Source organism: Polistes dominula, unplaced genomic scaffold (genome assembly GCF_049000335.1).
Source record: "Polistes dominula isolate Pdom_NZ unplaced genomic scaffold, Pdom_raw_medaka contig_49, whole genome shotgun sequence".
NCBI classification, from domain to species: domain Eukaryota; kingdom Metazoa; phylum Arthropoda; class Insecta; order Hymenoptera; family Vespidae; genus Polistes; species Polistes dominula.
In genome coordinates, this window is record NW_028300914.1 from 2,113,087 (window position 1) to 2,128,588 (window position 15,502).

The 15,502-nt window shown below is 26.3% G+C and overlaps 1 protein-coding gene across 1 annotated transcript; it reads right to left on the reverse strand.

Annotated features, from left to right (window-relative positions):
- Positions 1 to 92: 92 nt before the first annotated feature.
- Positions 93 to 7,035, reverse strand: Trc8 (TRC8 ring finger protein). The gene is made up of 3 exons (XM_015321839.2): positions 5,483 to 7,035; positions 4,688 to 5,055; positions 93 to 4,597 (listed from the first exon to the last, which is right to left on the reverse strand). The coding sequence occupies exons 1-3, from the start codon at positions 5,772 to 5,774 to the stop codon at positions 3,317 to 3,319; spliced, it is 1,941 nt and encodes a 646-aa protein (XP_015177325.1). The 5' UTR covers positions 5,775 to 7,035; the 3' UTR covers positions 93 to 3,316.
- Positions 7,036 to 15,502: the final 8,467 nt, after the last annotated feature.

Below are 15,502 nucleotides of genomic sequence, written 5' to 3' on the forward strand. Positions count from 1 at the left end.
GTTTGTTTGTTTGTTTGTTTATTGTTATTAATTTTTTTTTAAACAGATCATTTCGAGTTATTTGGATTTTTATATAAGAAGAGAAAACAAAGTGATATGAATATATTTATTCATTTTACACTCCCCTACTATTTTTCTATTTATATAATCTAAAATATTTGTTAAAGTACATCTTGCCTTTCGCATTTCTTTTATTTTATTTTATTTTATTTTATTTCATAGATAAATTCTTTCATTTTATTATTATTATTATTATTATTATAATTAATGAATTAACACATTCGTGATCGGTGTTGTTGTCACCAAACGTAACATTTAACTTTGTGAATATATTTGACATATAATTATAATATTAAATAACTTTGTTAAGAAATAATATCACAATTTGTAATAAATTTAACAATAAAATAGAATACATACATATGTGTTCATAATTATGAAAGTGGTCAAAGTCAAAATTAAAAAAAAAAAAAAAAACAAACAAATCAGTTTATTAATTATTACGCACAACATTATTTTAAACTAAATAAATTCAATGTAATTTAAAAAGGATATTGTCAAAAATGAATCGTTAGATAATGTTTGTTGTTTCAATATTACATAAAATTAAAACAAACAAGAGATACATGACTTAAATCACTTTCATAATTATGAGCACACATAAATGTATAACAATCAATCAAACAAAAATTTAACAAAGAAATTAATAATTATTAAATATATTATCTAATGGCATAGAATTACAACTATCAATATTTAAATAATTTAGTAATTATATCACCATTATTAATGTAAATAATTGTAAATGACGTTTGGACTATTTTATAGATCACGAATATGTTAATAAAATTGTCAATATTTGATTGTATCAATTCGATGGATTTATTAAATCCAATTTAATAAATTTTCTCTTTTTTTATTTTATACATATATAAATTATTTGATTTCATTAAGATTAATATGTTTTTCAAGAAAATAATATTTATATTTAAGTGTATATATATATATATATATATATATTAAGTAATAATGTATACCAGGGATCGGCAACCTTTTGAGTCGGAAGAGGCAAAAATTACAATTTAAAAAATTTCAAAGTTTTTTAAAGAGTCACAACATTTTTTTCTTGTCAACAATAAATTGTACTAATAAATAAAGCTTTTTGATAAAAAAAAAAACTGATCTATTTATTCATCGGGGTGCCTAATCCTCGTTAATCGATTTCGAACAATTTTTCAATAACTAAAGAGCCGCATGTGGCTCGCGAGCCGCAGTTTCACATCCAAAGAGCCGCATGTGGCTCGCGAGCCGCAGTTTCACATCCAAAGAGCCGCATGTGGCTCGCGAGCCGCAGCTTCACATTCAAAGAGCCGCATGTGGCTCGCGAGCCGCAGCTTCACATTCAAAGAGCCGCATGTGGCTCGCGAGCCGCAGCTTCACATTCAAAGAGCCGCATGTGGCTCGCGAGCCGCAGTTTCACATTCAAAGAGCCGCATGTGGCTCGCGAGCCGCAGGTTGCCGACCCCCTGATAAATACAAATAACTTATATATTTATATACACTTAACACGATTTTATTTATAACTTCTTCACAATTATTATGCACTTTCATATTTTGTATTTTAAAATACATTATTTATATATATATTTGTTCACTCATGTTAATTAATTTTGTTTTTTTTTTAAATCATTTCTACATCTATATCTACATGATTTAGTTACAAAAAGAAGCAAAAAGAAATGAATGTATATATATATATATATATATATCATTGATTAAAATAAAATAACATTCCATATAATTTTAAATTCCCATGATAAATGAAAGTTATGTGATACTCGTCTATTAGTAGAAAAAGAAAAGAAAAAAATATTCATTTGGAAAAGTATACATGATATCTCATGTATACTTTTATACATATACTTTGATACATGAAGTATACATGATATATATGAAAAGTATACATGATATATCATAAATACTTTTATACATACACTTTGATATACATATACTGTATATAACAAAGTAACATACGTGATATATCATTCGTGATAAAACAATATTACTTTATCTATTGGACTTTTTCATCTCAATGTGTACATGCATTATATACACATAAAGCTTATGTACAGAAGCTTAAAGAATAGGCTTCGAATATTTTCTTTTTTTTTTTTTTGTGCTGACATCATTCTTAATGACATATTATTAATTATATACAGATACAGTTGAACCTTGGTTTGAGAGTAACTTGGTTTACAAATGTTCAGTAAGATGAGCACAAAATAATTTTGATTTGATGAACGATCTCAATGTTTTACAATACGAGTTGTATTCTCGTTTACCAAACATAATAAGTAAAGTGTTGATTCATTTTTATTTTAGTATTTTGTATTTTGTATCATTTTTGTATAAATAAATAATTGTGGAACAAATTGTTCGATTTTTCATTACATATTTCGAAATTGAAGGTTCCACTGTATATATATATATATATATATATATAGGAATTTATTCTTTTTTAATTTGAGAAATATATTTTAACAATTATATACGAATTGAAATCATTATTCTGTTGATAATTAATATGTATAGAAATTATACAGGATAATGTAAAGAAAAACAAAACAAAAAATGGAAGTTACATTAAATTACTAGTAGATTAAGTTATGGATAATTAAATAAAATATAATATAAATAAATTAAATAATTAATTTACTAAGTAAATTACTATAAATACTAAGTAATTATTATAGATACTAGTAAATTATTATAAATACTAAGTAAATTACTATAATTTACTAATTAAAATAATTATTTAATTTATTTATATTATATTAAGTAAGTAATATATATATATATATATTAATAGTTTTTTTTAATTATTTAAATTAATATATTACTTAATTAATTACCAATGCAATTAAACAGCAAATATCGTAAATTTAAGGAAGAATAAATTGAATCCTATTCGTATAATTTTTTTTTTGTAAAATACATTACGTTATTGAAGAAAGAAATAAAAGAAAAATGTGTCAAATAAAATTTAGAAGATCAATGTCGCACAATTGAGAAATCTCTTGAAAGTTTTACAATATTAATTAGTGTCAAGAATATCACAATAAGGCTATGCGTCATAGTAATTATTCTCAATGAAAAATTTCATCGATTATTTTTCTTCCAATGACGAGTTTTGTTTTTGAAAATAATTCCAAATAATTATTTATAATCTCTCCTTGTTGGAAGACATTGTTTTTCTCATTTTCTTCTTTTTATTTTATTTTTATTTTATTTTTATTTTTTTTTAAATATTTAATCTCTATTCTTGTACTGGCAAATCTGAAGAATAATCATCTTTATTTTGTGGTTGATAAACAACATCGTGACAAAGTGGACATCGATCTTGTACGTAGAGCCATTTTCGTAAACATACACCATGGAAGTAATGATTGCAACGTGTAATTTTTGCTGATTGCATTTCTTGATAACATATGGCACATACATCATTGAGCGATCGTAATTGTTCAAATTTCGCCTCTGCCAATGAATTTATTTTGTTAACTGCAGTACGTCTTTTCATAAAAACCAACCATCCAGCTTTAACTTCGCACCAAATATTAAAATATGCGTGAATGCACATCATAATCGCGCGAATAGCACCGCCAGCTTCAAATATTAATATCCAAAAACCATTGAATAATAATATTACGCCAAATGCAAATTCAATGACATTGCCAAATGATCTTATAATATAAACGCAATCATCCAATTCTTCCCAAAATGCTGTACGATAAGTATCGATGAGAAATAATACGTATATAGCCAAGGATACCATTACTTTGATTATAACTTCAACACTGAAGATAGACACAGCCAATAACCATGTGCTCACGCTATATTGTGACCAAAGGAATGCCAATAAAGTTACTGGAAAGAATATCAGGAAGGCGCAAACCGCAAGAGCACGTAAATGCCTATGCAGTGCTGAATTGTGTGAGGCACTGAGAGACATTAATAATGGATTTACAATGTTATGTACAAAATGTAGTACTGCGGTAAATAATAAGCAAAAATTTCTACATAATTTGACTAATCGATTTTCTCTATCTAAGCTTGTCAGTCCAGTTTGTAACGCTAATATATAGAATAACATTGCTGATATTGCACCAATGCTTTTTTCATCTCCATCTTCAGTCAATAATACCCATTGAAAGAAACAACCAATATAATGACAAATAAGTGATATTATACTAGTCATTCCTAACAATGCCGTTAAAGTTTCACAGCCATTTACCAATAAGGTTCTAATCATATCGTAATATGAAAAATCATCATCGCCATAATGATTTTCCAATATTTTGATGACTTGTTCTCCTATTCTTAACAACCAAAACGTACGTAATACGCTTGGAACGTTTAAACGAAACCATTCTGTCTCTAACAGAGCAGATAGACCATAATTATTTATAAAATTACGTGCGTGAGCATATCCCTGATATATTGTCTTCAAAATTAAAACGCTGTTGTACCAGATTATAAATTTACAAACAGCTAATGGAAATAGCGTAGCATAAACTGGCGTATTAGAAAGAATTGATATCTGAAACAATTATGAAGATTAATTTGAATTGAAAAAGAAAAAACAAAAAAAAACAAAACAATGATAGAATAACATTAAATTAATACTCACAGGTAATGGATAAATAGCCAAAAGTGATGGCGCCATAAAACTTAATACCAATAATTTCTGTAGAATATAATGTCTCGGAGCAAAATGTATATAACAAAAAATGGTAGCCAGTAAACACTGTAATATATAATTCTGAATAATCAGAGATCCTATTCCTTCTTTAATAATAGAAGTTAAATTCAATGTTAATATATCATCCAATAAACTGGCTGTATATTCAGGCTTGCTCATATATGCTATTACAGCTTTGATAGTATTAGCATTTGACCAATAGGAAATAAATATTATTCCTACAGATGTCATGTATAAGTAAAGAATTATAAGATGTTTTGTCCATAACATGAATGCGCATAAAGCTGCTATGATTGCTGTAAATAAAACAAAATAACAACTGTATTAGATAAAAATAATTATAAATTTGGTGCTAGTAATTTCATTGTATATTTTAATCGCAAATATTGTTTCTAATGATTTTGTACTAAATAAGAAATTAATAAATGTGTTTATAAATATGTTCTTTAGTCATTTTATAAATTTCATTTTATTTCATTTCATTTTGATAGGTATATGTTAATCTGAATTGTAATTTTCCTTACTTGACAAAAATAAGTGACCTATGCAAATTGATTTTAACACAATCAAGAAAATAACACTTTAAAATACATTAATAATGTATGAACTTTGATTATTCTTCTACGTATATTTATTGTGTATATATTAAAACAAATTATAAGTGAATGTGTGTGTGTGTATCAATGTTTACTTACTATAATAAATAATTGTACTTATTCTTACCTAAACAAAATATTATATTCACCACTGCTAACATAAAAAACGTTTGATAACCATTACTTTCTTTAAAGTTAAAGTAATATGTTAGGAAGGAACTATTCCCATAAAAAGAAGTAGATTCAAAGAAACTACTTGAGTCATTGTCAAGTATGAAATTGTCAGTTTTGTTTAATATAACAATTTTATCTGAATCTTCAATATCAAGACGAAATAATCCATCAATAATGAACAATGGTGGCACTCTCATTATAATATCAGCAAAAATAAAAAACTTATTCCATAATGGGAATTCCATATTTGATGATTTGACTAAATTGGTTATAACCAAAAAAAAGAAAAAGAAAAAAACTTATGTTTTGATAAATTCTTCTAGATGATGCAATTCAATGTTAAGAAGCACTGTTATATTTTTTATTACACAAGCACAAGTACTTCTGATAACAAACCAAACAATAACAATGTTTTGAGTTTTAAAATAAAAACTGATGAAAATTTGAAGAGTTTTAAGTTTAAAGATTTTAAAGAAGACACTTTTGTTTTTTGTTTTGTTTTTTTTGTTTTTTTTTTGTTTTTTTTTATGGAAGATATTAAAGAAAAATAAATATTAATAATTGTTTGAACACAACACACAGCGAGCTCACACGAGTCATGTATTCACTGAATAACAAGAGTCACATATCGTACGTCTTTAATTGAATTTTTCTTGGTAATATTAACGTTTTTAATTTTGATATTAATCAAAATAAAAAAATAAAGAAAAAGCAATGAATTAGCCGATTAAAAACGCAGTGGCGCTTAAGATTGATTTGTAACTAAAAACATATGATCAATTGATTTTTACTACGTGAAATTAAAAAAAAAAAGACAAAAGATACGTAATAATTACAATACAAAATAATAACGTTCAACAGTTGTAAATATTGTAACTAAAATTTTATAAAAATATTTGTGTGTTTATATACACAATATATATATATATATAGTTTTTTTTTTAAGTCGACGAATTTTGTTTTCTGAAGCACTTGCGTTTGATAAAATTAAAAGAATTAAAGTCCAGCACAAACACAAATGGAAGAATAACCAAGAAGACGACGAAAAAAGTTACAATGAACTTTTTCACTTTACAATCAAAACTATCGTTACTTTTTCAAAAATGATACTTTTTTTTTTTCTTAAATAATTATTAATATTAACAAATTAAAAACTCATAAGACTGACTATTATATCAATAAATCTTCAATGATTTTTGTTTTTTGTCAATCATGTTTTTATTCTAGAAATGTCGTCAATTCTATTGGTATACGTCTGACTTCACATTGCTCCGATGGTCACATTTAATTGGTTTACTTGGTTGGTTAAGTGATTTACTGTTTTATCGACATAACACCACGATTCAAGGAACAAGTAATAATCGTAAGTGCCAAGAGATGGCTGGTCTGTTGATTAACGTGTGTTTCCGAAAATAGACGAAGTATTACGATGAAATACGAAGAAAAATTTAAAAAAAGAAAAGTACGTATAATATATAAACATTTCATTAAAATATTATTTCAAAAATATATTTATTTAATATTATTCCCGTTTAATTTATTTTTATTTATATTCTTCTTCTTCAAAAAGAAATTTTCTAATCGTATCGAAAAAAAAAAAAAGAAAACTCAAACGGAACTTATTAATACAAACGAAATTTGTCATATATATATGTTATCATTGATAATTTTATTATTCAAATTCACAGTTTCATCGAGTAGTAGTAGTAGTAGTAGTAGTAGTAGTAGTAGTAGTTGTTTGTTAATACGTACTTTTATTGTTCGCGTGTACATATAACTAATGGTGACGATAATAATACGATGGCTGTGAACGAATGTAGAAGCGCGGCCAAAAGGTTTGGGGGTTGGTTGTGGGGCAGGGTGAATAAGGCAGTTTGGGATTTAGGATTTTAGAAGAAGGGCTTAGAGGTATACAGAGATTATTATAAAATAATAATTATATTTGGAAGCATACGTCCATCACTTTCGTCACCCGCAATCAATCAATCAATCTCTCTCATTTAAAAATGTTTATTTTTGTTTTTTTATTTTTTTATTTTTATTTTTATGGAAATACGTCGTGTTCTTACGATTTGAAAAAAATGTTCTTGGTGTTGGCGTTTGCGTCTTAGGATAATAACGCGTTGAGATACTCTTTCTTCTCTCTCTCTCTCTCTCTCTCTCTTTCCTATCAATTTTATTTTATTTTATTATTTTTTTTTTTTTAGAAGATCATCAATAATAAATCCCTAAAAAGCACGGTAACGATTGTGTTACTATTTATTTCGATATTTATTATTAGCGTATATGTTTACTTTGTTTTAATCTCCCTAAAAGTTTCAGATGATGGGGATGGATTTGAGCTTTTTTTTTTTTTGGGATAGAGAACAGAATTTGATTCTTTTTTTTTCTTATTTAAATAATAATTTAAAAAATATATATATCGTAAAATAATTAAGTTCCTTAGTAACACAAAATATTGAAAAATATTGAATACATTTATATTTAATATTAAAAAGACATTAAATCTCTTTTTAATGGCGACGAACGTGTTAAATACACATGTATTTAATATTTTTCAATATTTTGTATTACTAGGGGGTTTAATTAAATCCATAAAATTATTCTATCGAAAGAGAACAATATATGCATTTATTTATTGATTTATCAATTAGAAATAATTATTTAACTTTTTTTCTCTTTTTAAGAGATTAAAAATTCGCGACATTGTGTGTATAATGAATAATCTAATCTAAAAATTATATTTAAAATATAAATATTTGTATATTAAAATAAAAAAATCAGATTTGAAATGTAAAATTATAAAAAGATCGAGTTATGTTCGCCATTAAAAAAAAAAAACAAAACAAAACAAAATAAAACGGAATAAACAAATAAGTTGACGAATGAAAAAATGCTCTTTCCTTATTTACACAGAAAAGGGAAATGCGATTACTCGAAAAAAAAAAGAAACGTTCGTATCATCATACAGATTATAATAATTCATACCAAAGCACCCACTCATTAAAAATCTTTCTATCTATCTCTTGTTCATATTTGTTCATTGTTCAGCATATTATTACATTATAATCATTCCTACACAATGATGTATTTATATGTGTGTGTGTGTGTTGTATCCTTTCATGAAAACAATTTATCGATCAAGATGTAACACACGCTTTCTTCCTTGTATATTCTATTTAATAACATTATTTGCTATGTTTATAATACAAGTGTCTTTTTGTTTTATTTATTTTTTTTTCTCTTCTTCTTCTTCTTTTTTTATTTATTTATTTATTTATTTATATTATTTGCAAAAAGAGTAATAGTTCGTTTACTCGTAATGCTTTGACGAGAGCATAAATTGCGATTCTCTTGTTTAAAGTCTCTCGTTGTTCTACTACTCTGACACAACTCAACTGATCTAAAATTCCACTTCGTGGGTCTCTCTCAGCACACACAGTATTGTTTGAACCCTTTCAATATGGCGAAAAATCAATCTGAGTGCGTCCCATTATAAAGAATCAGTTAATTTCTCCTCCAAGCGATTATTTGATAAAATAACTTTTATGCCTGAAAGATTGAATGACTTGGAGAGATGCATAAACGTCCTCATAACAGTGCACCATATCAACAACATTGATTTCACTATTGAGTTTTGAATTGATTGACAAATTTTCCAAAATGGGACACAGCATATGTCCCAGCTGATGCGAAAGGGTTAAAACTTGTTTAAAAGTCTTCTTCCTGTCCAGTATTTTTTATAATATCGTTAGTTTAGAGAACCGAGGAATGTTCCAAGAGAGATCGGGATGCTCAGAAAAATATTCGATCGCAGAAGAAGTCAGCTAATAAGTCACTCGAGGCACAATTCGCTGCTATAAAATTCAACTAAAATTATTTATATCCTCTCCTACACCTTCATTTTATTCATTTCTCTTCTCTTTCACATCACGTTCATGAATATATTCATACGATTATAAATTTTGAAAAAAAAAAAAGAAAAACGAAACATTGAATCAACCCTTTGCACTCCACTGTCTCAACGTATGAGACATTAAAGTTTATTAGTGATTACGAGGAATTAAGTTATTTCAGCACAACTTTTTGAGACATGCATGTTTCCCTGATGTTTTCTCTTAAAATAGCACAAGACATCGAATTAAAATCTAATAAAATAACAAAGATATATAAAAAAAAAAATGTCAGCGGGTTTTGTATTGGAAGAGAATGCGAGACGAGTGTATTCACGACAGTCCAAGAACATTTTGATCAAACTTGAAAAGAACGATAAGAAAAATTTGTAGAAGAAAGGTTTTTTATAAGAGCATATCTCGCATTTTATAGCGAGATTTATAATGTACAAAGAAATATTATCAAATAGTGTCACATTTCAAATATCAATGGAACGCGTTGCTCGCATTTTTTTCAATTGCAATGCCATTACACACACACACATTCTCTTGATAAATAAGTTCTTTTGGTAAATATGTTATTTGATGTCTACCGATTAATATAAATCCAATATCATTAGAATCCGTTACTTGGTTCCAAAGTTATACTAAATAATATGAGGGGGGTCTGTAAATGTGCCATTTCTGTGTCGCAGAGTTGTAGCTACGCAGCATCGAAAGTCGTGCGGAGTGCAAAGGGTTAAAAACACAATTTGCCAATAAGAGTAATCATCAAAAAAAAAAATAAAAAAAAATGATTACAATAAGTGATGTAATTATTTTCATATGCAATTTTATAAATGAAAAATGATATACGCGAATTAAATAAAGAAAGAGTGCAGAAGAAAAAGCACAAGAGAGAAACATAAAACAGCGCGAAACTTTGTACAAAAATGGTATATATTGTTCTTTTTTGTTTTCTCATTATATGTATATTTATATATATATATATATATGTATGTATGTATGTAATAATAGCTTAGCTTTAATCGTTCCGTGCAAAATGCGAAGGATGTGTCTTTTATTTATTTTTATTATTTTTATTTTTATTGTTTAGGTATCGTTCGCCGTACGCACAGTCACTGTATTTATTTGTTCGTTCATTATTTTTCGTTCGTTTATTATTTTTGTCCCATTTGTTCTATTAAATATATTATCATGATATCGCAAAAAAAAAAAAAAAAGATATTTTTCTTTTAATATGCGACGAGATAATTTCAGCATAATAATCATTTTTTTTTTTTATAATATGCACGCAACAAATGCATTCATGGTGTGTTGTGTGTTTGTTTATTTATTTTTGGTTGTTTGTTTGTTTCTTTTTTTTTTTTCTATATTTAATCGTGTGTTGCGCTTTGGGCGCACGCAAATACAAGAGTAAAGACGACACTACACTTAAATTGCGAGCTATAAAAATCCTAATTTCTGGATTATACGTATTTTACGTGGTCTCGTTAATAAAAATAGAGCTTTAGCTAATCGATACAATGACACATTTATTATTATCACACGAGACAGGTCCTGCGAGAGCCAAAGTTCGAAATCTTCTCAATTATTATTTTCATCAATGTTCCTTTTTTTTTTATCTTTATCATTATCTTTTATCTGAATTCAATTTTTTTTTTTTTTTTTTTTTAGTCCGGATAGGTGGTAGCGAAAGTCGCAAGGCATTTCAAGTAAATCAAACATAATTAATAAGAATCGTTACAACATGTCTTCTCTTATCAGGAATACAAAAATGGAGGTTGTGAAAGTAAAAGGATTGAAAATGAATCCTCTCTATGAATTATGGGAATTATATGGGGGTTTTTTGAGAAGACAAGTAGTACTCGCGTATTGCTTTGTCAATATCCTCAACTTCTTCTTCTTCTTTGTTTCCATTATTCAAATTTTTAATATCTAAACCTCGTTGTTTTTAAGCAGCGTTCTTACACTGAACTATCTCATCTCATCTCAATTTAGACGACATTTATAATTATTCATTAAGTTGTTTCTATTAAAGATTCTTTTTTTTTTTTTTTAAGCATTTCTTTGTCTATTTCATTTTTTTTTTGTTTTTCATAGCATCATCATCATCATCATCATCATCATCATCATCATCATCATCGAGCATGCACTTTTTCCTAGAATTACAACTGCACTCGCATAATTTTTATTTCTCTCTCTCTCTTTTTTTTCCTCCCTCTTTTCAACATCGCATTTATTCAATTTAATCCTAACAACCAATCACGAAGATAAATCAATTATAATAATAATCTAATAATAAATCAAAAGATATAATCAGATCATCGTTATTATTATCATTGACTAAAAAATCCTGCATAGCAGTTAACAAAAAAGGAAAAAAAAACAAAAACTGAAACAAATAACGAAAAGATAATAATAGTAACATTATTATAATAAAAGGATTTTAAGGGTGTAAGGGGGGGGGACGTATAGTTGGGGGATGAAGGAATATGACGATGATTTTACGTTCTAATAAAGTAATGTTATGACTTTTGTTGATGAATTTAACAACACAAGACGAAATATGAATTTTTCTTAATATATATATATATATATATATGTACTTATAATATATTTATTAATAAAGAAGTTAAAAAGGTTTAAAGATCGATCAAATAATAATCGATCTTGATAACCTTTAACTTTCCTTATTATTATTTTTTTTGTTTTGTTCTTTTTCTTTCTTTTTTACATCCTCGTTTGTTTTTGATCTTTTGTTTGTCTCTCTTTTTTTTCATGGATCATTTAAAACATCAAGGAACAATTTTCCTAAATGTAATTAATAGGTCCTGCTGCTGTTAATACATAAGATAATTTTGCAATTACATGTTACACAAACATAGATTTCAATAGATCTTCCTTCATCTTCATTTTCTTCTTCTTCTTCTTCGTTTTCTTCTATATAAACTGACAATTTATAAATAATACAAATTTCCTAATATACATTGAGCCAAATTCTCAATGAGTCTTATTATTATTTGCATTCTTTGTATGATGACATTGCAATTATCATGATTCGTGCAGTGCAGTTAATATTATATTTAAAATTGATTTAATTTTTTTTTTTTTTGGTTTCAAGAACACTATTTTTGATGTAATTTATTATATCACAAGTTTTACAGCTAACGTGATATATTAAATAACTTATGTTTTATTTTTCTTATACATTAGTTTGCAATTTTATTATTTTTTTGTTTTTGGAAGAGAAATAAGTTTATTTTTTTTTTAACAAATTTGTTAAATAAGTTAACCCTTTCGCTATTATGGATCACTATAGTGACCCTCCATAAGATGCAACTGAGATACTACGGGCCACTATAGTGGCCCTTCATAAAATACCACGTATTTTACGTAAGACGAACATATGCAGTTATAGAACGTCAAATATCTCATACAATGGACATGTAATTTTACTGTTTTGTTTCTTTTGATTTAAAAATTGTTAATATCAATAAGAAAATTACTTAAAAATAAAGTGTAATTTCGAAGCTGCACGCATTAGCAGCCCTTACAGTAGAAATAGCATCACCGAAAATACGCCCATAACGAAAGGGTTAATAAATATTATATGAAAAAAGATTCTTTACAGTATTATCATTTTACAACTGCATTACAGGAAGCATAATAAATGCATTTGAATTATTTCATTACTCAAAATCAAATATATGTTTAATTCTAATTAATCAGACGATTAATTTGAAATGAATAGTTTGTTAATTAAGAAAAAAAAAAACATTTCAATTGTGTGTTGTCATTTTAAAATAAAAATAATGTCAATCTATTATTACTGTTTATAATTAACAGAATATTTAACAGCTTTTCTTTATTCCTTCCTTCCTTCCTTCCTCCCTCTTCCTCTCTCTCTCTCTCTCTCTCTATCCTCTTTTATTCTTTCATATTACTTCATTTAATTTTTTTTTGTTTTGTTCACGTGTAACGTTAAAGAATCATTTAGTGTCAAAGTGAAAAATATTAATTCTCTATCGAAAGAAATAATAATAATAATAATTTCCTAAGAATGGGAAATTGTTTGTTTCTAAAGTTTCCTTTTTTTTTTCTTTTCTTTCTTTCTTTCTTACTTTCTTGATATGGAAAATCATTAATCGTGAATATTACATTTAAAAGTCTGGTGCTTTTTTTTTTTTTTTTTTTTATACATTTTTGAGTGCTTTTTATTCTTTTTTATTCTTTCTGTTTCTCATTACCAAAATCATTTGCATCCTGAAGTATTATATTATATCAATCAGTGTGTTTATGAAATTGTTTATTATTATTATTATTATTATTAATATTATTATTATTATCATTATAATCCGTATTAAAAAACACCTGTAAGAATTTAGTTACTTTAGAATTTCTGTTTTAATAATCGAGCACTCTTAATGCGCTTCAAGGCACTTATGAACCATCATTTAAGTAAAAAAGTGATTAAGAAAATTCACCGTAAATTAATACACATTTTAATAATAATAATAATAAAAAAAAGAAAAAAACAAACAAATCTAAATGATGAGAAGAAGATTATTGTTGATGTAAGAAAACAAAACAAAACAAAACAAAACAAAAAATGACATAAAATGTTGATTTGTTTGAAGTCATCATATTCTTCATTGAGAACGCTATAAATGAAAATGAAAAGCAAATAATAATTAATAAAATAATTGGACGACAGCCTTAAGAACATTTGGAGCACCTCAATGTATATGCATATAGCAAAATCCAGACTGCATAAGTATGTATGTATTATGGTGAGATATACTAATTATGTAAAAAAATATATATGGTGTTGTTGTTGTTGTTTAAAAGAAGCCTGTTTTGTATTTCACAAAAATTAGTGCAATCATCATTATCATCATCATCATTATCATCATTATCATCATCATCAATTGAATCTGCCTAAGATAAAACTTATTATATTCTGTTGTCTCTCTTCTTTTTAGGTTTCATAGTTCTACTACACAATATTTAAGAGATGGTATAAATACTAAATACAACATAGATACGAAGAGCTTGGCTCATTGGCCATATACTCAAACTGAGTGTTAAACCCGTTGGTACACTTATTCGAAAATTTTTACGTTATTCTCGTGTATGTGTGTGTGTGTGTGTTTAAGTTATTAATTAAGTTATTATTACATATTTTATGTAAAGTCTCTCTCTCTGCAAGCCCAGCTTACCACCATCATCACCATCAACAACTGTACTGTATTATTTTCACTGTTTGTTTATGATGCATACGAGTTTCAATAAATAAAATTAATAAGAGAGTAGAGTAATAATATTTAGAAAATTCACATTTTCTTCTTTTATATAATTATTAGTTTTTTGTTTTTGTTTTTTTTTTTCACTTCCTATTATTATTATTATTATTTTTTTTTTATCTTTTACACAAATAATTTTAATTTTATATAAATGAATGTTCTTTTTTGTTATTGCTGTATCCATTATCATATGTAACACTGCTTCTTCTTCTTCTTCTTCTTTACTTTTCTCTCATCGTTTTATAATAACATTTGTAACTTTTTTTTTTTTTTTTTAAGATTTTATTATTTTTACCCGAATCCGTTGAAAGCAGAAATTTGTGCCATATAATTCCTTGATCCATATTAGCTAATGCAATTATAGGAAATACACGTAACAATAGATTTATTATGAAAATAAAAACAAGATAATGTATGTATGTATGTATGTATGTATATGTGTATAGGCCTACATATGTATAAGATTGGTTTGTTCCTGGTATTTGGTAACTGATGTTTTATTATTTCATTCAGCTAAATGCGCATTAAGCAGAGTTTACTAATAAATATATTCGAAATAGGTTTTTAATATACGAAGATTTCAATAGCAATATGTCTTCAGGAAATAAAGAGAGAAAAAAAAAGAAAAGAAAAGAATAGAATAGTAGTAAAGAAACATGATCCTGTCCTGGTAGTTATATACCATTGCTATCATGTTTTTGTAATTATTACTATTATTAAGTATATAATAATCTTCATAAAATACTCACGAATATGAAAGTAAACGATTAAATC